This window comes from Cyprinodon tularosa, unplaced genomic scaffold (assembly GCF_016077235.1).
Source record: "Cyprinodon tularosa strain WSP-4 unplaced genomic scaffold, ASM1607723v1 ctg395, whole genome shotgun sequence".
Taxonomy (NCBI): Eukaryota; Metazoa; Chordata; class Actinopteri; order Cyprinodontiformes; family Cyprinodontidae; genus Cyprinodon; species Cyprinodon tularosa.
Genome location: NW_024039113.1, coordinates 120382 through 145471, shown reverse-complemented (window position 1 = coordinate 145471; position 25090 = coordinate 120382). Strand labels below are relative to the sequence as shown.

The following is a 25090-nucleotide window of genomic DNA, read 5'->3' as shown; positions in this document are numbered from 1 at the left end:
AATGTATATTGGAATATATCAGCTCGCCTCTAAAATCTCTGATATTAGAACGCTCATAGAAAGTTCTGTTTAAAGTTTATGAAACTCTTATGCGAATAAGAAAAGGGTCAGTTGATCTCATACCTGATGCTGTTACGTATTGTTCCGTTTCTTCCACACAATTAAATCAATAATAGAAGTGTTTATGATTCATGCTGATATCATATCAGGTAAATATCGGTATCGGTCAATTCTGGAGGGAATCCCACCTAAAGCCCGGCGTACACTGTGCGATTTTGTTCAGTCGTTGCACGCAGCTACTGCTCACACTGTACGACTAAATGCAGGGTTTAGTCGTACAACGTGAGTCCCAGCTCACGATTTATGTTCGGCCTGACACTCTGATGCGATCTACCTGCTCTCACTGTATGACTAAAAACCACGTCGGACTCAGCTCTGCAGATAGATGGAGCTGCTCTGTACCTTTCTACCCTGAAGCCAAACAAATAGAAGGGGGATATTAAGCTCATTATAGTGAACCGCACTGCCTTGGCAGTTTGTGCAATTTTGCGCTGAGGGTCCTAGAAAGAAAGGGCGACGACGAATTTGGAAAAAGGACGTGGCTGAGCAGGCGTGGCTGCGGCGGTCCGTCAATTTTGCAGACTAAGCTGCATTTTACTCGCATCCCTACCATGCTGCTGTGTTTACATCTGAGAGGAAGAATAAAAAGAAAAATCCTTGTTTGCGCCCTGAGCGATTTGCCCATGACGGTCGGGAGAAAATCAAACATGTTTGATATTCTCCCGACCTCACGATTCCTGATCAGGAGGTGGTCGTGAGAGGCTAATCGCCACTTGTAACCCCCAGTGCACTACACAACGCACGACCAGGCTTAAAGTCGGGCCGATTGAAAGATTGTCGCATGACTAGAAAATCGCCCCGAAAATCACACGGTGTAAAGCGCCTCCAGTAACCTAAATGTTCCTTTTTTACTTTATTACTAAGTAGAGCTGCGTTCAGGAGAGCAATAATGCAGAGAAATGGGACAGGCCTGATTATGGCGATCACAATCATAATTTATTTGGTGATGGATTTTATTGAGGTTGAAAAATCTTTGCTTCTCTGTCTTCATTCGTCACAACAATCAATCAGGGGCTGGATGTGGCTGTGATGTAGGGTGAAGGTTTTTTCAATCAGGATGGAAGATAAAAATAATTTATGCTGACATAGGATGAAGTAAGGAATGCTGTCCTCCTACTGTAGCTCCAGAACTTTGCCCCACTCTGATCTACACTGCCTTACACTCCTCCCCTACAGCTGTGCTCCTGCAGGAGCTGTGATCCAGCCGAAGCTCCTGAACTAAGCGCATCTCTGCAGGGTCTGTCTGGTGTATGTTTCTCCGTAATGGATAAATCACCATGACCTACCCAGTAAAATGCAGGTCTGTCACGCCGAGTTAAAACCGACAAGCTGCAGATAGAAGCTCCCTAATTTGATGACTTGTTGAAGCAGCAGGAGTGGAGCCTGTCGCCCGCCTCGCGAATTACTGACATGTCAAGTGAGCAACAGCAACTGAAAGTGGCGACGTTGCTGGAATCATGTTGGGTTTTGAAAGAGCTCAATATTTTCTGTACATTGACAGTATATCCAACGGAACAAAACTATAAATATATGTATAAATCCTGATAATTGGTACTGCAGAGGAAACAAGATGTGGGTTTGCTTGTTTTTACGAGATCCTGAATGTTCTGTCAGAAATGAACAAACTAGTGGTAAGTCGTTTTGATAGCTCAGTGCCTCCTGTTTTTAGTAATCCTTCTGCTTTTTTTTTTTATCACATGTTTAAAATATGCTAAGTCAACACCAATCACATTTTAACCGCTTGCAAAAAAACTATTAAAATTTTATACTCAGAAATTGGTTTCATAACAGGAAGACTTATGCATAGATTATGAAGTAAACCAGGGAAGATGAAAACAGAGCAGCTTACTAGGAAAAAAAGGATTTCTGATAAATAGAAAATAGACTGCTAACTTGTGAAACAGGCTGCTGGAAAAAAAACAACAACGCTAGCTTAATTATCAGTTAAACCACAAGACTTGTGAGCCATAAAAGCAGTGTTAGTGGAAAGTCACCTGAGTATTAGTCAGGTGTGCACATCTGCACACTCACCTGTATCTCAGAGGAAACATGAGGGCTTCCAGGGCACGGCATGCTTCTCCCAGCCTCTGGTAGCTGCTGGAGTAAAACAAAACCTTGTGTTCTGTCAGAACCGCACAAAACAGGCTGAGAACATTTTGGATCCCTGAAAAAAAAGAGAAAAAGATGAGCTTTTAATCTGGCTTCCTCTCAGTTCCAGTTCATTCTTCAAACACTCCTCATTAATCATGAAGGACACTATCAAAAACAGATTACAACAAACACAATTCATTTGGGAGTTTCACTAATGTCAATCACAACTTTAGTGATTTCTGCTACAATTCAAAAGAGCACCGTATCTTTGAAAGCATCCAGAACATTAAAGATACCATAAAAGAATGCTCCTGGAAACAAACAGCAAAATCTGAAGGTGACTGAGGATTGGGACAGTGAACGAACTGTTAGCTTTATGATGGAAAGAGGAAGAAGCCTGAAGTGGTACAGTGAGTTGATTGATTTTAGCAGCATCTCTTTCTGTTTTATTAGATATAAATTAAAAGGTATAGAGGAATTAAAGGTATAGTGGAGGATTTTCACAAACTTTTGAAAAGACTCACCCTCTCCACTTAAAAAAAGAAGAAAAAAATGCACATGCACAACCCTGTACCTGGTCCGTAGTGGAAATGCCTCTTAAACACGTGCAAAAGCGTGCACGAGCCCATTTCAGGACCACTTATTTTGATGATCCACTCGGAAAAAGAACATCCTCCACTAAACCTTTAATTCCTTTTCTTCTGCAAATATATAAAATGATTTCAGAAGACTGCAAAGTAAAACAAACTCTCTTTAAATTTAATTTAACCATTGACTTGTTTTTTTTCTTATAAGCAACATCATGATTTGATTTACAATAAAAGATATGAGCTACTTTAACCCAGAAACTAAATATATAATAATTGTACTTACTCTAACTTTTCTGAGAACTGTTGTGATTTATTCAAATTGCATAAAAACTAAGAATCATTCATAGCCCCATGTGACCGAAAAACAAAGGAAATCACATCCTCTCATACTTTATAAATTATATCTCAAATACCGGTGTGACAATCAGGATGAATTCTAAGTTTATAGTTCCTGTTATTGTTTCCCATCAAGCATCTGACAGACCAATGCATCACACATTGGGTGATAAGAAGACAGAATCCCTGGCAGACATATCCGCACCACTTGGGGCGCTGGGTCTGGAAGCTACATTGCCAGAAAGCAGCCCGCCACTGATAAACAGGAAACACGAGTCTCAACAAATTCCTTCCAACTAAACTGGATAGAGTGAAAGAAAGCGATTAAGTTCTTTGCAATTTAATGACTTTTTCTATGGTGAAAATATTCAAAACATAACTCAAGCTTAAGTCCAGGTTCAGAATAGTTAAGGTGTGAACTTATCTCATGGAAACAGGCACGTATTTCCGAGCCGTAAATAAGAGAAGTTAACAACAGCAGCAGAAAGAAGGAAAACAAAGCCCACCAACAACAAACAGCGGGGCTGTTGATGGCCCGTTTTGTCTTGACCCCGGAGGGGGGATGTACTTCCTGTGCAACGCGACATGTTAAACACACATTCCTCTCCGGTGACTCTGTGACCTGTGCTCACACACAGCGATATACCAACCAGCATGTCCGCACAGCCATCCTAATATGGATGTAAAGATGACCCAATCAGTAGAGATAAAACCACCCCCAGTCTACATATAATCCATCAATTGATCAGTGTTCATTTCTCTGTAAATAGATAATAAATATATTATATAAGGGAGGGGGAAACGTTTTCCTTCTAAGATGATCCATTAGGGAATTTTAAGCACCAACTAAATATATTAGGCTTGAATTGATTATCATTCTGGAGATTTTTAAGGCTTTGAGATTCCCTTACAGCGATATTATGAAGAAAAAAGAGCAGTGGTGAACCTTCTAAGTATTGAATGACCGATGCAATTATTCCAATAGTGCATTTATAACTCATCTAGAAGGTTACAAAAAACCTAGAGGTCCTCAGGCCTCCCATGCCAAGATGGAAGTCCTTCAACAACAAGAAAGTGAGTAAAAATGGAGCCTATGGAAGACGTTCAAGACCAAAAGTTGCCCTAAATGTTGGAAATGTTTCACTTTTTATTTTTTCAATCCTTAAATGACTTTCCTAATGTTAGTGTTGAAAACTAAACCCGTTTGATTAAGTTTCAGTTTCCAGATCAAACAATCATAAGATTTCTTTTAAACAAGGAAGCAATTCAACTAGAATAAGTTGATGTCCTATTAAAAAGTATGGGAATCAAGAAGAAAAGTACCTTTTCTAAAAAATAAATAAACTAATGGCAGCTAGAAACTTTGAAAACACACCCAAACCTCAGAGATAGAACATTGAATAAGGTGCTTTACCTATTTTAATCAAAAAAGAAAAAGAAATTGATTTAATAACAAATAATTAAGGACATTTATAATTTTCATGCTCCAAATTTTAAAAGGCCACTAAAAAAAAGCTGAAAACATGCATTAGAACCCCCCCCATGTTCCATTAAACCCTTCCTCTGCGTTGCCCTTTATTACCGTGAAAGTTAACTAAACAAAATTAAAGCTGAGCAGCTTTTCCACACATGTCTAATGGCTGTAAAATGAGCAAACAAAACTGCAAGTACTGATTAATGAAGCAGGTTTATGAGGACTGGACAGCCAGTGGAAGGTTTTAATGTAAACATGGGTATGTGTATCTAGGTTGGCTGCAAATGCATAACCCCAATTAAAACTATCGTGTGTATGTTCTTCATTTTGTCTAAATAAAAAAAAGAAAGGACTGTGCTAAGGCACTTTCCCCTCATCGAATGGAGGCCAACTTTCCATTGCAGAAGACATGTCAGGTGATTTTTTGTTTTTTTTCAATGTCCCCCTCTGCTAATAAGTCCATGCTGCAAAATAAAAATAGGTGTGGCTCTTCACAGATGACCTCAAGTACAAGTTAATGCTCAATAGCTCATAATGTGATTTTTCCCAAACCATGAAGAGGTGAACAGAACGCCAGATCCCCCCCCAGGTATGAGTCCCCATCAATAAGCCGTGTGTAACGCATTTAACAAAGCCTGTATATCTCCTGCGCAAATCCTCTAAATTGACATAATCAATGGATTGCAAAACCTATAGCAAGAGAAACCTGAAGACTGCTTCAAATCTGGATCATGTGTTCATTCCAGTTCAGGCAAATTAAGGGAAAACTGAAAAGTGAAAAGCAAGCACGTTCCCTAAGCAACAATATAGAAATGACATGAAGCTCTTGATGGCTTTCAGCGAGTCTCTTGACTCTAATAGTGCAAATCATGTGATAAACAGACACAAACAGTTAGCTGGTATATGGAATATTAAAACAAGTTTTACAGCTAATAATATGTAATGGTGTGCGGTCCAGTCACACAACAGGGAAACTGAGCAACAAGGTGCAAACAGAGGTTACATCTAATTGTATTATTTCACCTATATGACCCAGAAAGTCACAATGCTTCTCAGGATTACAGTTTATTAGAGCCTGAACCCACCGAGCTGCTGGAAGAGCAGGGCAACACTCTTAAAGGTGACGGGTAAGGTGTCGTTCAGAGGCGTTTGGATGAGCTGCCGATCTCCTGCTCCCAGGCTGAACAGTTTCTACAGAGCAACACAGAGAGGAGAAAACATGTCACAGGGATGTTTTGGTAAATTTCCACAGGCATCAACCTCGGTGTCAAGCTGTAGCATAACCAACATTCAGTAAGAAAGATTTATGGTCAGGTGAACTGTTGTTTTTATAAAGAAAACTGCTTTGGTTACAGACCACGAAAAAAAAAAAAAATTACAAGAAACAAACTTTACTCTGCTCCGTGGGTAACAACAAATCCCTGACTGTGGTCTTTAAATCAGTTTAAATCAGCTTTGTAGTTTAAAAAAAATAAAATCTTTTTAGTCCTGTTATTAAGCTCATAAAGACCAAAATGGCCTAGAAATGGGTTTTAATAGATGGAGGTTTGGATGCCAAAAGGCCAAAAGACGAGACAAAAACATTTTACAGCTCTTTTAAGAACTGTAAAAACAATCTAGACATAAGTCAATGTTTCTTAAATTAAGTGTATTGATCCCTAATTTGAGTAGGTAGATCAGATGATTTGCCAATGGAATTAGTATTTTTTACTCTTAAAATACAATAATTAGATAAAATTAGATTGAAATAGAAGAATAAAATTGTTTTTTCTTATTTTAAAGGGAAATCGTCTAATCCATTGGCAAAGTGCCTCAATTCAATGAAAAATGCACTTATTTTAAGAAAAAATGAATTACATAGATTTTTTTGCTGCTGAATACACAACTAGATTACAAACAGTTTTTCCTCATCATTGCCTTTGGTTTGCTGAATATCTCCTGGCCGGAGTCTTCGGATACCCGGTGATTGCCCATCTGACACCTCGTACGTCATTCTAATTTGAGCCAGACCTCAGTCAGCTTCAGCTACCAAATACTTTAAAAACAGCTGTGATTGTTATAGCTTTCAATCTAAAGTTAAATACTGCAATGATAAATCCACATTTTCCTCCCTCTGCACTTGCTTATCTGTGCCTCCAACCTCCTCAATGACCTTTAGTAACTTGGAAACCAACTGTTTATGTTAGGCTGAATACTTCTGTATATCAACACTGAAAAATGAGTTCATAACAGCTCAATGATATTGTATATTACAATGTAATAGCTACCCCCCTAGCCCTATGAAGGTAATTTGTGTCTTTATCATTCAATCAAAAAAAAAAAAGAAAAGGTTGCTTCAATCACAAAAAAATATTTTCAATAAAAAAAAAACTTTACTTCAATGAACAAAAAACATTTTCATTAAAAGAAAAGCATTGTTCAAATGTATTTTTTTTTAGTCTCAAATATATTTTTGCATTCAAATACTTTTTGTTTTGATTTAGAAGTTATTTTTCATTGAAGTGAAGGTTTTTTTAATTGAAAATATATATTTCTGATTAACACAACCTTTTTTTTGATTGAATGACGAAGAAACGAATCTACCTTCATAAAGCCCTCAATGTTCAGGTTTCTTTGAATTCTGAAAAAAAAATAATAATTGCTTAATTTTTTTATTTGGCCATGCCAAATATGACATAGCCAGATAAAAAAAGTATAGCTATAGGATTAGTTTGTCTCAAATATTTGTCTTTTTATTATTCTTTGTTTTTTTTAAATCAAAAGAAAACCAAATTTGAGCACAAAAAACAACATGATATTAAAAAGTTGAAATTAAAAATAAATAATAATGATAAATTCTCTAAAAATAAAAACAAAAACGTTTCTACTTGCCTTCTAAACAAGAGACATCATGAAAAATCCCAACTATAAAAGGATCCTAACTATAATATCACTCTTTTATTTTCCAATCTTGCCAGATTTAAAGCTCACTAACCTTGAACCCAGTGTACAGAAGAAAATAGCTCTGTTTAACATAAAAAAAAAACAAAAAAACCTAATCATGTGGTCTAAAGCATTACCGACGGCTTTCTAGCCTTGCCTCAACACCAGGGCTGAAATAGATGGAAATTCGTGCCGGTACTATAAAATAAAAAAAAAATAAAAAAGTCTATTGCCTATATTTTTTTTTATTATACTCTGCATGTGTTTTCGTTTTATTTTTTTTTCCAGATTGAGACCAATATAATCTATATACGTATATATCTATATAATCCTCTACTCTATACACGGACAGATCTGTCTGTCTGTCTTGCATTTGGTCGATAGTGTTAATCATCCACATATAGTATGTTAAGTAGCGATGGCAGAGTCGGCATTGCGATGAGCTACTGAGGGAATCGAGGTGAACGACAAGGACGTGCAGACAAGGACCTTTACGCACGGAGCGCACAAATACGTACATCTGCAAAAGCACAGTTGGTGAAGCAGAGTTTGCCAGAGTTGAGTGTGCATCAGACAAATATTGAATGAGTGAGTGTGAAATTTAACAACAGCACATTCGTCCCATCAAGCTGGCAACTGTGACACAAAATAGCAGCCAGCAGCTCTTGATGGAACCACGGATCGCCCCTAAATATTTTATTGGTACGCAGTACCAGACAGCTCTGGCTTACTTTTACCTCTGCTTACGACGTCCCTACTGGTTGCACAACAAACACAAATCAGGCCTCAAACTTCCTCTGTATGCAGTGATGGATTATTTTTTGTTAGACCGGTGGAGTTCGGACCTACTTCCAGCTGCAGAAAGAAGGCCTACCTGAGATCCACCTGCAACAGGAACCTGAAAGGTAAAGAGACTGGCCACCAGGCTCTCCAAAGAGAAGTTCAGGCTGTCAATATGCACAGTGTAGATCAGTCCCAGGCATCCCTGCAAGCAAAACACAGATAGCAGTTTAATATACAGCATATTATTATTATCATGACAGCAAAAGAAAATTGATTGCAGGGACAATTGGGTAAACTTTGGACAGTTTCGATCAGCAGATGACTTAATGACGTAAAAAATTTTCCTTAAAATAAAATTTTGTTCGAAGGGATAATAAGAGGCGCTTAAGTTATACCTCCAATTCCCTGCAGTGACGCGCACGCTTACACTTAAACCAACTTGACCTATGCTCCAGACAACACAGCGCAGATTCTGATGATCTCAGGATAACAAAGATAAAGCAATAATTCGAGCAAAAATGTCAGGAATTTCTCCTGGAAAAACAGAAAAATATTTTTAATCAAGATTTAATCAAACGGTCCGTTATTACCCGGAATATTTCAGGATAATCCAGTCTGGACACGAGGATGAGACTTTTTGGTGCAAAGATTTGAGCTGGCTGGATCAGACCATCCTCCTCTTCCTCCTCATCTTCATCTCCATCAGCCTCAATGCTTTTGGAGCCCTAAAACATAAAAATAAAAAAGAAACAGAGTCATACACCTGGAAGCGGACGGTAGAGCCGGCCAGCACCAATAAGCAGCTCTAAGCTCCTAGTTTGGTTTAGGGATACATAGTGTGCTCCAAGCTTATCACATAGTCTAGTACAAATCTGACAAGTATTACTCGGCACGTGCGCATTCTTTGAGACAAATATTCCTCAGTGATCCAAGATGTTTGGAAGCTAAGGAATAAAATTGCCGATAATTAAGTTTCCAATCATTTTGCTTTATGGGAGGTTGTAAAACAAATAAAGTGCATCACAAATTAAGCTTGAAAAAAAAAAAAGCTGTAAAAGAAAATTTATCACAATATACCAACAAAAGACAAACACAAAACTATCAGCGGAGATATTTTCCCTCTGAGGACAAAATAGAGAAAAAAAAAAGGTTTTAGTTATGGTTGTAAATTTGCTTCTAGTGCGAATCCCAAAAGGATGACTAAATACAGAAAATAAAATGGAAAAAGAACAAAAAAAGAATGAGGACCCTGAACACCGTCGCTGTAATATAAAAACAGTTTTTTTCCCAGCATGTTTTTAATGGAAGAATATTAAAAAAAAAGCAAAGAAATATGCATTTCAGTTTTAGTGTAGTTGTCACCCCACTGGTGGCCTAGTTAAAGCACCATCTTTTTTTTTTTTATCTCCAGATGGTGAAGAGATGCAGAGAATGCTTACTAATCTCATGATGGAGGCTTTAAAATACCTCAGTCAGATGTCGGTCATATTTCTCCATTATTCTTAGAATTTGCTTTAATTATTAAACAAACACATTCCTGCACGGGCTGTCTGAACATTCCCAGAGATCCATGTGAGCAGATAAGAACGTCAGAGAAGATTGTCAAAACACCCTGAAGTTTCAGGAGGATCTCCTGGGCTTTAAAGGGAATATTGGAGTATGTCTGCAGGGATGTGAGGAGGCGAAAGGTAGCTGAGAATACCGTTTAACGGCAGGGATGACAAAGAAGGAAATAACGATACGGTCTTACAGTTCTTCTTATAAAGTACATTATTTATTACCCACGTGCCTTCATCAAATGTCAGTTTAGCATTCATAAACACTTCCGCTAGGGGCTTTACTTGAATATCATCAAAACTTCGGAGAAGTGGAAAACAAACAAACAGAAAAGTGTATTTTGCAAACAGAATTGATCTTTTCTTGTTTCCTGTTAGACTTTAAAACAAGTCAACCACCAAAGACTGCTTTAGCCTACAGAGCAGCACAGTCAAACTTTCTTTTTCTGTAAACACTGAAATGTTGACCGTGTTCTTAGAAAATAGGAAGTTCACTCAACCATGGCAGTCAGTGCATAACCGACACAAAAAATGTAAAAATAGGTTTTTAGGTTTTAACTTGGAGAATGCATTGACTAATTCTGGTGAACGCTTCTGCTTTTGCTGCTTAGCATAAGAAAACCAGTTACTGTTTTTTTTTTTTTTTTGACAAATCCAGACTTTTCTTCTTTTTTTATAGGACTGAATAAAAGACTTTCTGATTCCTACTTTACTTAACATCAGACATGTAACAGCTGCAGGCCGCGTCCTGGATACGATTGTATGCACTGCTTCTAGAAACACGAACCAACAATCCTCTCTATGCAGCCGTTACACCTGCTGCTGCTGCCCTTTATTCTAACACACTTTTTCCTTCCCCACAACTTTCCATAAGTGTGCCTGGATACAGACTCTGCACAGCCAGACTCTTTAGCAGGGTATGTTTCTGGCTGACAACTTTATCAAAATCAATTACAATTAGAGAACTGAAAATGTAAAAATGTATTACAGTTGAAAAAAAACCTAACATGTTTTTGGTGGAATATATCTTTATAAAATGAGTTACAAAATGTAATCTAAATAATATTCTAATTATGTAAAGTACAATCTTTATACCTGGTAAATAGGAGGGATTTGGTAAGCAACTGTGATGTCTTCAGAGGCAAATTCGTCAAATTCGTTTTCATATCATCGCTAGGTTTTAAAAGGGTTGGATGCAGCTGTATAAGTGAAATATTTTATTTCATTTAGAATTTGTATAATAACTTTACTCACATACATTTTGCAGTTCCAGCCAATGTATATAATTAAAGAGATCTACTTTATGAGATTAAATGGTACTTTTTGGCTCATCAGACTCGGATAAACCGCTGTGAGGGTCCACATTCGGCCCGCTGCCATTAAGTCTGACAAGTGCTGTAAGAAACGCGGCGATTGCAATCCTCCAGCCGATCACTGACGTTTCTAATTTTATTTTAAACAACTGACACTGTCAGGTGTTATAATGCCACAATACATCATCAACTTTCCAGTCCTCATTTAAGTTCTTTTAATTGCACATGACGTAAAGCTCTGAAATATAAAAATAGTAAGAGTATTAACACTGACTGATTTTCAAAACCTTTATGGAGGTAAATATAGTAAGACTGGTGGATAAGATGTGGTTCACATGTAGGTGTTGGCCGATCGGTCGGTGCCTCGCTAATAACTACTGACGGAGGTTGAGTTGTTAAAGCTCAGTGTGATTTCAGAGAGGAACTGTAAATAATTGTTACGACGATTAGCAGCAACACATCATAGTGAGAAAATATAACACTACAGTTTTTAATGTGCAACAAATCAATGTCACAAAGGATTACTTAGAATTAGGGCTGCAAATAATGATTATTTTGCAAAATCATTAATCTGTTGATAATTACTGCTCTAAGTGTGTTGCTCTATCAGCTAAAGGCATGCTTTAGAGTCTCTGTATTCCATTTAACGATTAATTGATTACTAAATTAGTTGATGATTATTTCAAAATCACGATTCATCTGACTAATTGTTTCAGCCCTATTTAGAATTAAATTGTTCATTATTTAAGACACTATTTAGTAATATTAATGTACGATTAGGTATAAAAGTTTCATAAGATCAGGCTTGCATGCAGGTTATGCTGGATGGGGTCTGCCTGCACAAGGTAACCACATTGGACACAGATGACCAACATGGTGAAATGGCAAAAGTATAATCTATCCAGTGTCGTGCAGTTCAAGCTTAAACTGCAACATGTGTTCATCTATATCAGATGAACTTCTCGAAGCAGTGATGAGTTGTGGGAGTTAAAGACTCTAGATTGGACCCCTTGCAAAGATTCTTGAGAAAAGCAAATGATTGGTCTCATTTTGGTGATTTTCTTCATTTGAAGCGCCACATTAGTGCAAACCCTTTTTTCTCTGATGTTTTGATTAGATCAGGAAAATGTGCTTAGTTTTGAAGAAAAAAAAAGTCAAGGCTATTGTTTGATTACCACAAGCTGAGGTAAAAAACTGTGGAAATATGAAAGGAATCTTGTAACATTCCAGAAAAATGACTGTTGTATTTGCCTGGAGTGGACGCATTTTTCATGCACGACTGCCTTTCAAATTTAACGTGAAAACGTTTCGCTGATCTGACTGGAATGGGATTGATGAATGCTGTCCACATGTGAAAGGATGTGAAGTCACCGTGGGCAGGGGGACAGGCGCCGTCTACGGCATCCTACAAAGGGCCTTCGACACAGTGAAACAATTACCTCTGGGCTTTTGGTAGAAACACAGATTAACAAGTTAATTCTCCAGTATAAAATGTTCTCCTCCAAACATGTGTGTTGTAATCAATAAATAATGAGAGCTCCGAACATTTATGCCATGACCGCTGATCTGCAGTCAAACCCAATGTTGTGCAGACGTGTAAACAAACGAACTGAGCTGGAAAAAGAACAGGTCCATCTTCAGTCTGTAGGAGAGAATCCCTCAGCCAAGTGAAAATTTATTAGATAGGATCCAAACAGCCTTTTATTTTCAAATAATGCCTGAAATCTTGGAAGACCTCACACACGCGACAAGCATTCCTACAAGCAAAAAAGACTCAAACAGGTTTCCAAAGAAAAAACAAAATAAAATAAGGAAATTGTTAACAGAGTACCATTGGACTGTCCAACTGAGATTGCCTTAAGGGGTTCAGACAGACATGCAAGGAAAACCATGGCACGATGATAGCCTCGTGCTCATCACTAGTCCAGAAAACACAAAATAATCTTACAAGAGATTTGAATAGCAATGATTTCTCTCTACAATCCCTTCTTGTGTTGTTTTATTTTGTGAAAACTCCTTTGCAGGAACAAGCTGAGTGGGAGTCAGGGCAACAGGCCTCACCTGCAAGTTCACTTCAGCCTCGTAGAATGTGAGGCAGGCGCAGTAGTGGCGGTCTGAATCGATGTCTGTCAGCACAACGGTGAAGAAAGTGGGTGCTTTCCTTTCTCGAGACAGCCTCCAACCTCCAGGTTGGCAAAACTGCAGAGACATTTGGGGGAAGAAAAAGAACATGGATTTTTAATCATAAAGGATTATTCAGTTCTCTGCAATCATTGCATACCTGATAAGCCTGTAGAAGCCCTAGAAACCTGCAGAAGAATTATCACACACTGAAATTTAGAGATGAGTTTTTCCTAATTAGCCGCTTTGGCCATGGAGGTTTGGTAAATCTTCTATGTCCCTCTTCTTGGAGTCTTATTTGACCTCCATCACCATCCTGACTCACTGTGTGTTCAGGTACGATAAACACCACCCCTAATGGCCATTACGTAAGAAGCCGTTCTGCCGTGGCGTGTCACGTCATATCTATACCCCAAGAAACAACTCTAACCCACAACTGTAAATATGCCTCCTGGAAAAACATTTAACACTTAAACTTAGTGGCCGGGCATCAGCATATTACTGCCTAACGTCATGGCTAAAAACCCTACAGAAAGCACAAACAGGACATCCTGTTCTAGTGCGGCAATTACGTCTACTGAGCACGCCATGGAGCAGGAAGTAGCGTGATTAGAATGATTTTCCATGACTATCATGGACGAAGCCACACCATGTGGAGCATTTTAATTCAGAAAAGCACTAAAGAACCTAGAAACAGCCCAACACTGGACATTAAACTGTATTAAATTAAAGGTAAAGGTCCGACTCTTCTGTAACACTCTTTGATGCGCTGTAATTACGGAGCTTTTCTCTAGTCCAGCTGAACAATTGAGTGCTGCTGCATCTACATTTGCAAAAACACTAATTTATACACCAATATGCAGATTGGTGGGCAATTGGGAGTTTAAGAGCATAGCTTATGGGTTTATTGACATGTGACAGAAGCTACCTGATCCAATCTAAAAATTTTAAATTACAGGTGTGCTTATTGCTCAAACACAGTAAGACCATGTTTAATCTCGACTGAAAATGCATGAGAAAAGTTTAACCTGTCTGTTAGGGAGTAAAATATATGCATTATTTTAAATTGGCTGGGGTTACACATTGAACATCATTAACACCTTAGAAAAGTAGAGCTGATTAATGATTTCCCAATAATGAGACCCCCCCCCCCTTCTCTCTACAATAATGATCTGTTTATATTCATCTATTCAAAAACACTGTTAACTGAGAATAATTGCACAATTCCACAGATTTTAGAAGCAATTTAGACAAAAAAAAAAGATCAGAAAAATTTTTTTAGTATCATAAAATGCATCCAGCAAAATGATTAAGTTTAGAAACAGCAGAATTAACAAATGACAAGCTGACAGAAAACATCTGCAGGTTGACAGAAAAAAACAGTTTTGTGGCACAGTGTTTACATAGACATGTATAGTTACAGAGCACTTCCTCTGATGCAATAACTATTGAATCAACATGGCACAAAAGCAGATTGAGTACACAGGTCAGAGAGTTTGAGTGTTTGTGTCTGTTTTTTTCTTCCTTTTTGCTGGAGGCTTAATTGGCTCAAAAATATGTTGTTTAGACTGCTCCTTTGGTCTAACAGATGGGGGGTGGAGAGATGATAGGCTGAACGAAGGGGAGGGCAAGAGCAAAACAGATGGAATAATGGCTAAATGGATGTGTAAGGTGGTGCAGGTAATAAAAACAAGAGCAGACGAGATTCACAAAGCAGACGGAGAGGAGAAGGAGCACAGGAAGAGGGAGATTATGAGCGGAAGTGAGGAAAGAAGGAGAGAGGGAGGGATTTGGTTTGTTCAACCTGGAGTTTTGGTCCAGGATGCCACCATCTTCCAGCAGATACAATAGGCCACAGGAAATCTGCTAAAAGCTGCATTGTGGTGAGGTGTTTGCGTGCATGTGTGTGTATGTGCAGTGTGACCACACAGGATCCAAGGACAAGTGCAAAAAAAAAAAACTCTAAACTATTCCAGCTATGCCATTCATTGTTGACATGAAGGAGATAAACACATTTGGAAGTGCATAGCCCGGAAGATGACAAGAGACTCTTTAAATCTTTAGCCAAGTTTCCAGTGTTTTCCAATTATCAGATTTCTTTCAGGTCAGATGTGCAATTCAGATTTTTTTCACCGCATCAGAGAGAATAGTGCTGCAGGCTATTCCTAAGGATGTACACTATGGCTGTTTATTCATTTCACAGAAAAGGAAAATTCCTGGGTTATACACAATAGATCATATGTCCCTAACTTTTATTAGACATTTATTAAAAGCCTAATTAAAATTCACAATGTTGGTTGATGTTTTGTTGACAGGAAAAGGCATGGCAGGATCTTTCAGCTTTAATGTAGTCAATAAATAGGTAATACTATCAAATTTTTTGTATTTGGTTTAGTTTTTTGCCTGTATTGGACCGATATTCAATACCATACGACATTAGGACATCCCTAATTGACTTATATTGGAGACGTAGCTGCAGTGTCAGACACCAGGTATGCATTATTGTGTTTTAATTAGGTTTTTAGAGACAGCTCCATGCAAAAGATTAACTGTGTGAAAAACAATTGTGTGATTTATATTAGAGTTCATAGGTTATATGTACTGTTTGAAAATAACCATTTAATAATTTATGCTAGCCTAATGTTTATTAAATTTAATTAAAAGCAAAAAGTGCCTTAATTTTTGCAGCTTGGGTGGAGTATCGTATTAACAACAGAAGCGGAAGCGCATCGCTTGTATACACATAGTGTATACAAAATGAAATTTTGTTTTGTATATGACATTTCCCTTTTCTTAAAGTACAGCAGTGATCAAATGTAAACATTGTGGGAGAAAACGGTGCAAAAGAAAACGCATTGATATGATCAGTTTGATGCAGAGTCTTTGCAATTGATGGAGAGTTTTTCCAACATTCAGCTGTCTGATGGCGGTGGGGAAAAAGCTGTTGCAGAATCTGCTGGACCTGCATTGAATGCTGCGAAGCCTCTTTCCAGAGGGCAGGGAGGGAGAACAGTCCATGGTGGGGGGGTGAGGGGTCATTGATGATGTACAGGCTCGGGACACCTAATGAACCTTATGATATTCTCAGTGGCTGCCATTGTTTCATTAAACAGTGCTTTCTGCAAATGTCATTTAAAGAATAAATGGCAACTGATAGATATATACACACAGGAACATAATCTAAATTTAAAAAACATTGAACTTTTTTTTCTTATTTATTACACAATACATTGATAAGTGTGAAATAAGTGCTGGTGAGGTTTCACAAGAGGAAAATAATCAAAGGCATTTGTGAAAAGGTTACCAGGCATAACACCACAGGAAAAAAAAAAAAAAAAAAAGAGAGACTTGTAGGAGCCTTGCCCTTTGAGTGACAAAGCTACAGAGAAAAGCCGGGAAACAAAACAGAGGCAGTGGAAGAACTACCTAAAAGCAGCTTCCACTCTGGTTTGTCTTCATCTATTGCATTGCTAAGTGTTCCACTGCAGGGTAGTGCTGCAGCGTCCAAAGGTCAATGCATAGGAAAGCTGGCCTTTAAACATTGCCATGCCCACACGTTGAAACCCACACATGGTGCAGAGAGAAAGGGCATCACTTGTTCCCATTTTAGACCCTAATCAAATGACAGAGGAACTCTGAGACACACTTGCTGATGTCAAAGCACACTAAACCGCTGCCCTCCAGTTAAACCCTCCGCATCATGTGCCTTAGTTTGGCCAGAAGACTGGCAGCGTGATAATTTAGTAACTCGGATCGTTGCTTTTGATATTCATATAGTTCTGCAGCAATTATAGAGATAAAAGGGAAAATGGGAACAATTGTCTGAGCAGGACAAGATGAGATTCTTATGCTATGACTGGGCACTAATGCCTGCTCAAGCCGGCGCAGGCTGGCTGTTACTGGAGCAGCCGCAGTGAGGGATGACTACAGGCAAAAGAAACAGAGGGAGCACCTTTTTTAAACGTCACCTTATTTGCACTCTGTTAAAACCATGGAAGTGAGAAAAACTTTATAGCCTTCAGTCTACAAACCAGCATCGTGTAACTGGGAAAAACAGACCGACTCTGGAGGATTGGAAACCACCTCAAGGGTTCCTGTTACTTCACATGAGCTCAAACCCACAAACCTTTCACAACAGGATTGTCAGTAGAGTTAGAAATCAAAGTAAGAGGAGTAATATCTGATATGCTATTATGGATTTAATGGAGCACGTGGAGACCCAAGTAATGAGTGTTTTGTCAAACAGTTTATGACTAAGTTTACTAAAGTCAGTCAGCTTCGGTTTAAACACTAAGGTGTTCTAAAGGATATATAGTCAGGTGCTCATCAATTGTTTTATCAGATAAACAGAGAGGAGATCAACATGTCTCGATAAATGGTTGGTTTAATGCTTTGACTTGCCGATACACATTTTGGCCAAATTAAGAACTGATGCAACTGTTCAGCCTTTCTGCAGTGAGTGCTCATTTGTATTATTAGCAAAGGCAAGATAGTGATGTCTCTGCAAGAGCAGCTAATGCAAAATTGAGCCTTTAAAAAAAAATTCAAAACAAAGCAAATAATGAAGTAAAATGTTAGACTTTAGGTTTCAGTAGCTTTCCCTACTAAAGCCCAGATCTCCTAGTGTAGTTTCAGTCTAGATAGAAACCTTTGATGAAAGCATCTGATTAGTCAGTCACTTAATCTGGATGGCATTAAATTAGTCTCAGATGATAATAACCTTGGTGTTATTTTTGACCAGGACTTGAAATTTGAATCCCATATCAAAAAGATTAATTGAATATATATCTCCAGAATACAGCAAAACAAGAAATATCTTGCCATGGGGTGATGCTGAGAAACAAGATTATACATTTAAATGTTACTTCAAGGCTGGATTATCGTAATTTTTTACTATCAGGAAGTCCACAAACTCTAGATTAAAAATAAAAAAAGAGATCATATTTGTCCTCCCTTAGCTTTCCTTCATTGACTTCCTGTTAAATCCAGAGTAGAATTTAAAATCATCCTTCTCACATTTAAAGCCCTAGATAACCAACCTCAATCTTGTATCAAATGATAACAGATCTAAATGTACCATATATTCCTAACAGAGCTCTCCTCTCTCAATCTGCAGGTTTACTAGTGGTTCCTAGACCTTCTTAAAGTAGAATGGGAGTGAGATCAAATATAAATTCATCTCATCAAGTCATCATGTTCAGATTGCACTCAGTTGATTAGGTGACTGGAGTCTGGTGTGCTATTGCTTGGTTGGAAAGAAAACCTGCAGCCACATGGCCCTTTCTGGAACCGGTTTGAGATCCCTGATCTAAACGTTACAGGGTGGTAGCTCTTCAGGACCGGACTTAAGCACCCCTGCTTTAACCCCATTGCGAATCTTTGGGATGTAAGGGAAAAAGCTTTGCACAGTGATCACACTCTACCAGCTTGTGCAGTAAAAGCTAAAGGTGGTCCAATGAAATATTAAGAGTGTATAAACCTTTTTTTTTTTTTTTTGGCCAGTCAGTGAGTTTCTTTAAAATAGGGCTGAATTAACTGGAGGATCCAAATCGACAAAATCAAAATTAAAGCAGTGATATGAATGATGCATTTACTTTGCCAGTTCAGATCCTGCAGAGCCTTCACTCTTAAACTGAAAAAAAAAACACTGCCATTCAGAAAATGTTAGGAGAATTTTGCCTCGTTATTGTGTAATGTAGCCCTACTTACATTTTGCATGTTGAGGGAAGATATAAATGTCGAACCCCACTATGAAAAGTAGAAAAGAATAAAAGGAATTGGAGTGGGCCTTATTAGAAAAGAGGCAAAAAAGAAGATGGGGTGCAGGAGAGAATATTTAAAAACTAAATAATTTTGCTATAGCAAGCCTCTGTTATGCTCATAAAATAACCTGCTGAGAACTCTGCATATATGGCACAGTGGGGCTAGAGCCACTTCTTAAAGGTATAGTGGAAGATGTTCTTTTTCCAGGTGGATCATCACAAGAAGTGGTCCTCCTAATTATCCCCTTAGATGGGTTAAATGCAGCCCACTGCTAAATCCTGCATTTAACCCATCCCCTTGGGAAGCAGTGGGCTGTCATTGTGCAGCACCCAGGGAGCGGTGTGGGGTTAAGGGTCTTGCTCAGAGACCCAGAGTGGAGGCTGTGGGTCAGTCGGTGGAAACTGACAGTTTAAATCTCTGAGACAACTTTTTGCATCCTTCCCTTGAACAACTATGCTGAACAATCTTTGTTTTCAGATCTTTTGAGAGTTGTTTTGAGGTGGCCATGATGAATCTTCAACCAGGGGAACAACTTGCAGCTGGCCATCTTAAATGTATTTTCTAATGATTGGATATACCTGGCTATGAAGTTCAAATCTTAATGAAGTTACCAACCCGATTTTGTGTTTCAGTAAGTCAGTGAAAAGGGTATTCAAAGGGTATTCAATCAATAAAATGATCAGTTTTAATGCATATTGCACATTTTCTGTTAGTCCAATAAGCCTCAATTCAATACTGAAATATTACTGTCCATCAGTTATTAGACATATCAAACTGAAATAGCTGGTGCAAACACCCAAATATTTAGAAATCAAAATCATTAAAATTAATAGGGGTGGCCAAACTTTTTTATACGACTGTATGGATCAGGGCAGTCACATTACTAAACGTGGGGAAAAGTGCAGCAGTGTGAATACCGTGAGCTAACATGGAAGCACCAAAGTCATCTCAAATCTACAGTAGAAGCTTTCTTTGAGACAGTACTGAAGAATAATAAAGTTTCCAACTGATGTTTTACGTTTCATGACAATGCCTAGAGGAAAACTTGACAGCTTCCATGATCCTCCTGCCTTTACCTCATTCTTTCCTTGTTCATATAGTAAAGGCTCATGGCAGGAAGACAACACAATGACGGAAAGTGCGGTGCAAGGTGTCAGTGGTATGAGAGTGAAAAGGTCAATGGCGTGCTGCCTGGCCGGTGTTCTGTCTTTATCTGCGCTGCAGGATGAGCGGTGGACAAAACAAGTAGAGGTTTCCACTCCAGCCAGGTGGCTTGGCGCACAAGCATGCGCACACTTGTTTCCCTTAAACTTTGCTGCTTCTGTCAAGGTCAGGAGGATGATTAGAAAGAAACAAACTGTCAACAACACAACCATAATAACAGTGCTATTCAACCAGTGGCTGTGGAGGCTTCATCGCTCGCACCACAGTGTTGGATCCATTACAAAAGGCTCTGAGGTGCCGGTTCCAAAGCTCTGCCTTTTGCCTGCCACCAACACTTTTAAGGAATTTTGTGGCAATGTTATGCAACGCTCAGCACATAAGGTTTATTTCAAGGTTATTTTTAGAACACTGCGATCAAGACTATCAATGTAAAAAAAAAAGTAATCAAGTCCAACAGTATAAAGCCATCTGCAACATCTTAAAGTTTCATAAGTACCATATGTTCAGGAAATGCACAACCAGAAAAAGAACCTGCAACAGAAAAGGCTTGTTTCTTAGCGATACAGTCCACCAACAAACGCATCTGGTAAAGTTTGCATTACTTCCCTTAAACCCTTTTATTCAGATTCATAGCTTTAGAAGATTTTGTTAACTTCGGGGCAGATGCGTTATCCTAAATATAAAACATTAGCAAATGTACCACATGAAACTTGACAAAGGGAAAAGAATAAATCCTTCAGGGGATTCGGTATTCCCCTACTGAAATAAATCAAATAGAACCGATCCATTCTATCTAAAACCATCCAGGGGTCTCAGCCCAAAAAAACACGGAGCATTTCACAGCTTTTTAAAGTGGGTTAATACAGCAATACATCATCCAATCATTAACAAGCTGAATAATGGCTTAGGGTAAAAATAAAATTTGTGGATTATAAACAAAGGCAGAAAATTCCCTTTAGTAATCCAAGGAAAGTCCGGGATTTTTTCCAAATTTGATTATTTATGGGTTTAAATGGGAAGATTGATATCCAAAGCAGTTTAATGGCATTAATTATTGTATAACAAACTCCAACACTGGAATGACTTCCAGAACTGATGCAACCAAACAGATGTAGGAAAACCCATACAAATAAAAAAAGAGTGTGACGTTGGAGCCATGGATTCAGAAACTTTTTATTATTACACTACGGTAATCACTAATCAGTCCTTTTTATTGATTTTCTGTACCTGTAGAGGTCAGAAGGAGAACCTTCACTGTTTCTTAAAACCATGGATCACTTCATAAACAGCTGATGGACATTTCACACCTGCTTTGTTGAGCAATGATTTTATCTGCTTTAGTAATTTTAATTTCCACTTGCTTAATGCTTTCAATGTCTCCCTGGTAAACGTCTCAGGTAGTAGATAAGGTATTGACCTGAGCAGGTGTAAAAATGAAAAGCATTTGCTTGTTATTAGTGCTGACCAAAACACTCCTTTGTGGTATTTTTTTCCCCCACAAACTGGATTTAAAATATTAATAATGAATGGGTCTAAAATCGAATATCAGGTCCAGGTAATTTTAGCTGAGAAAGTAAATATTAAAGTAATACTTACGACCAGTTATGCAACAATGGCTCAATTTCACGGAGAAGCACGGATCCAGATTGATTATACGACTCCAAATTAAAAATAAAATGAGTAGCAAGTAAAAAAAATACATATTTCCAAATGAAGCTGCAAAATAAATGCAAAATTAGCTTTTGGATAACAAACATAGACTCCCCCACTTTAGCCCTCTGCAATCCCATAAAATACCGGTCCAGATGGATGAGAGGGAGGTGATTTGGTGGAGAGCCTGGTCTCTGTAGTTTTGATTTAAAATAAACTAGAAAAGTGTTTTCTCCATTAAAGATGAAGATGCTGTTACATTAAATTCACTAAGAATAAAATATGATATTTTATAATAGACAAATAATAAAAATATTGCATATCTATGCTTTTTTTCAACCTATGGCTGTTATTCTGTTTTGTCTAGGATGAGCAAACATCAAACCGCATTCTAAGCACATGGAGTGATGCATGAAAGAGCTGGGTAAACAGCTTTATCCTGAGCTTGGATACCAGCACAATGGCCATCATGTGTCGAACTGCAGAGCCCTTCTGAGCGCAGGAAGATAATGGCTGCAGAACAGGTGCTTCCTCCACCACCTTCTGGGAGCTCTGGCCAACATACAGAACTCACTACAGCATCAATCTCACTTCTGCCTTTCAGAAAAACGCTTCAAACCTCAAGTTTTGTTCCTCTTGTGAAAACCTACTAATCTAGTATGATAAGAAAATAAAAACACAAACAGAAAGGGGAGTTAAGGACCTTTCCTGAGTCTCACTATATATGTTTTAATGACACCATGGACATTATGGTCAACCTGCCTTTAAATGAAAAAGTAAACTTTTGATTGAGCTGTAAGATTTTCTGTGTTGGAAAAAATTTGACTGGAATAAAAGTGCTTGTTATTTGAAGATATAATGTAGATCTTAAATTATAACAACATTATTACGTATTCTTATTATTTAAGGTCTTCTGCATATTTTTCATACAGGCTAAAGACATTGGCTTGAAAAAAAATGAATACAATTACTTTTTGAACTGTATTTCTACACAACAAAGATGTGTTAAAGTTATACTAAGGTTAAGGCAAAGTTAAACCTTGTAATTTTAATGAGATATATCAATGTGTGTGTGTGTGTGTGTGTGTGTGTGTGTGTGTGTGTGTGTGTGTGTGTGTGTGCGTGTCTGTAAGCAATTTGAACGAATCACCACTTTCCATCCTCTTCACACCCTCACATGCGATTGGCTGGTGGCTGCACACCCACTACCTCCAAGTTGAAAATTAAAAGTGCATAAGATGAAAGCCATTTCAAATATTTTCCCTATTTGACATCTCAAATGGCTTTTGTCAAACCTAAAAATATGGTTTCAAGGTATAATCAACAACTGTTAACATCAGAAGGCTGACAGCAAATGTGCCTAACATTCACTTTAACATACAGTATGCACAGAGATGGATGCTTGGAGGCATTGATTAAAATAAAAAATAAAAAAATACTTAATTGTTTCCTTAAACTGAACAATGATTTTATTTTGATGTAAGTTTCTGTGATAGTAAAGTCAATAGCCTTCCCCCTTACATGTGGTCAGAGGTTACTGTGTCGGGACATCTTTAATACTTCATAATATCGCTAGGAACTTAAATAGGTTAATAGTCAAAAGAAAAGTTTAAAGTTAATTTTAGGTAAGGGAATAAAATTCATATTTTATGTTATTTCAGTACATCATACTGTGTTTCTCAACAAACATGCCTCTAAAACTTTGTGGGCTACACTGCACACAGTCTACTGAATGTATTTTGAATCAAGATTTTAAAAATATGAGTTGTAAGTTAAACTAAAAGTTCAGCAAAGGGAGGGCAAACATATTTGAACATATAAACGATCTTATAGTTGAGATCGAGGCCTTGCTCTTGTTTTAATAATTAAATTCAGTTTATTCATATAGTGCCAATTCACAAAACGTCATTTTAAGTCACTTTACTGAGACAAATCAACCAGATCATAGAGTCAGATTGGTTCAGTTTTCCATCTAAGGAAAACCTGATGATTGCATCGACTCATTGAGTCAAAAGTCAATCTCTAACACCAAGCATGCATCTGGCGACAGTGGAGAGGAAAACTCCCTTTTAACAGGAAGAAACCTCGGGCAGAACCAGGCTCAGTTTGAGTAGCCATCTGCAGGGCCAACTGTGGTTCAAGGAGACAAGATAATAATCAATAATCATTGTAATTAACAAATAATCTCTTCTGCATTAGCCACTTGATCCTAGAGCTGCATAGCGAAGAACTGTGATGTCACAAAAACTTTTTTGTCCAAAAAAACCCTTTTGGATGTCTGCAATTCAAGTATTTTTTGAAACGGTGGCAGAGCTTAACTCAATGCTGTGATTAAAACTAGTATGAATGTTATGTTACCTCCTTGAAGTGATCTTGCTGAATGCACCAGGCTGATGGCGTAGAACACGACCAAATTCAATGATCGTCGAGACATTTTTTGGTTTCTTTTTTGGACCTACAGGTTACCACGCAGCCCACAACAAGAAAACCAACCTTAATGTTTTTTTGTTTTTGTTTTTTTAAATGGTACACAAACTCCTTCCAGCTGCGGCTTTTTTCCCCAATTGTGGGTAGCGTCCAGGATTTACTCGAAACGAAGTCATTTAGAACGTTTTAGAGCCTAAACAGTAGTGTATAGGATTTCCTAATAGCGCCCCCATGCGCGCTCACGATTCTACGGAAGCCGGCAGACCAAACCGGAAGAAAGTGCGCATTCAGCGTCTGCTCTGCCGATAATGCAAGCGTAGAAGAAGAAATGTGCTGTTTACCTGTGCAAAGAAAGAAACAACGAAAGAAAAATGTCTGAGGACTTCAGTGTTGAGGAAGAGCATGAGTTCTTTGCCGAGCTGAATGCGCTGGTTTGGTCTGCCGGCTTCCGTAGAATCGTGAGCGCGCATGGGGGCGCTATTAGGAAATCCTATACACTACTGTTTAGGCTCTAAAACGTTCGAAATGACTTTGTTTCGAGTAAATTATGGACGCTACCCACTCAGGACACTTGGATTACATTGGACGAGCAGTATGGAGGAATATTGACACGTTTTTGTGGACTTTTGTGGACCTTTCTGCCTCGGGCGCCATAGACCTCCATTATTTGAATGTCAGCAGACAGCAAGAAGCCTCCCAGATCTCCAGATGCATTTGAGATATCAAAAAAGTACTCCAGAGTTTTGTTCAGCATGGGGGTGAGTAGAAAATGAAGGCTAA

At 38.2% G+C, this 25090-nt stretch overlaps 1 protein-coding gene across 4 annotated transcripts in view; it reads right to left on the bottom strand.

Moving 5' to 3' along the window:
• sbf2 (SET binding factor 2) overlaps positions 1 to 25090 on the bottom strand; it is a 124245-nt gene that overhangs the window by 68984 nt on the left and 30171 nt on the right. For all 4 annotated transcript variants that reach the window (XM_038297724.1, XM_038297726.1, XM_038297725.1 and 1 more), the window contains exons 3-7: positions 13247 to 13384; positions 8907 to 9041; positions 8408 to 8518; positions 5697 to 5802; positions 2152 to 2284 (exon numbers count right to left, since the gene is read on the bottom strand). In XM_038297724.1, the coding sequence (XP_038153652.1) occupies positions 2152 to 2284; positions 5697 to 5802; positions 8408 to 8518; positions 8907 to 9041; positions 13247 to 13384 (623 nt within the window). The remainder of the gene's footprint in view (positions 1 to 2151; positions 2285 to 5696; positions 5803 to 8407; positions 8519 to 8906; positions 9042 to 13246; positions 13385 to 25090) is intronic.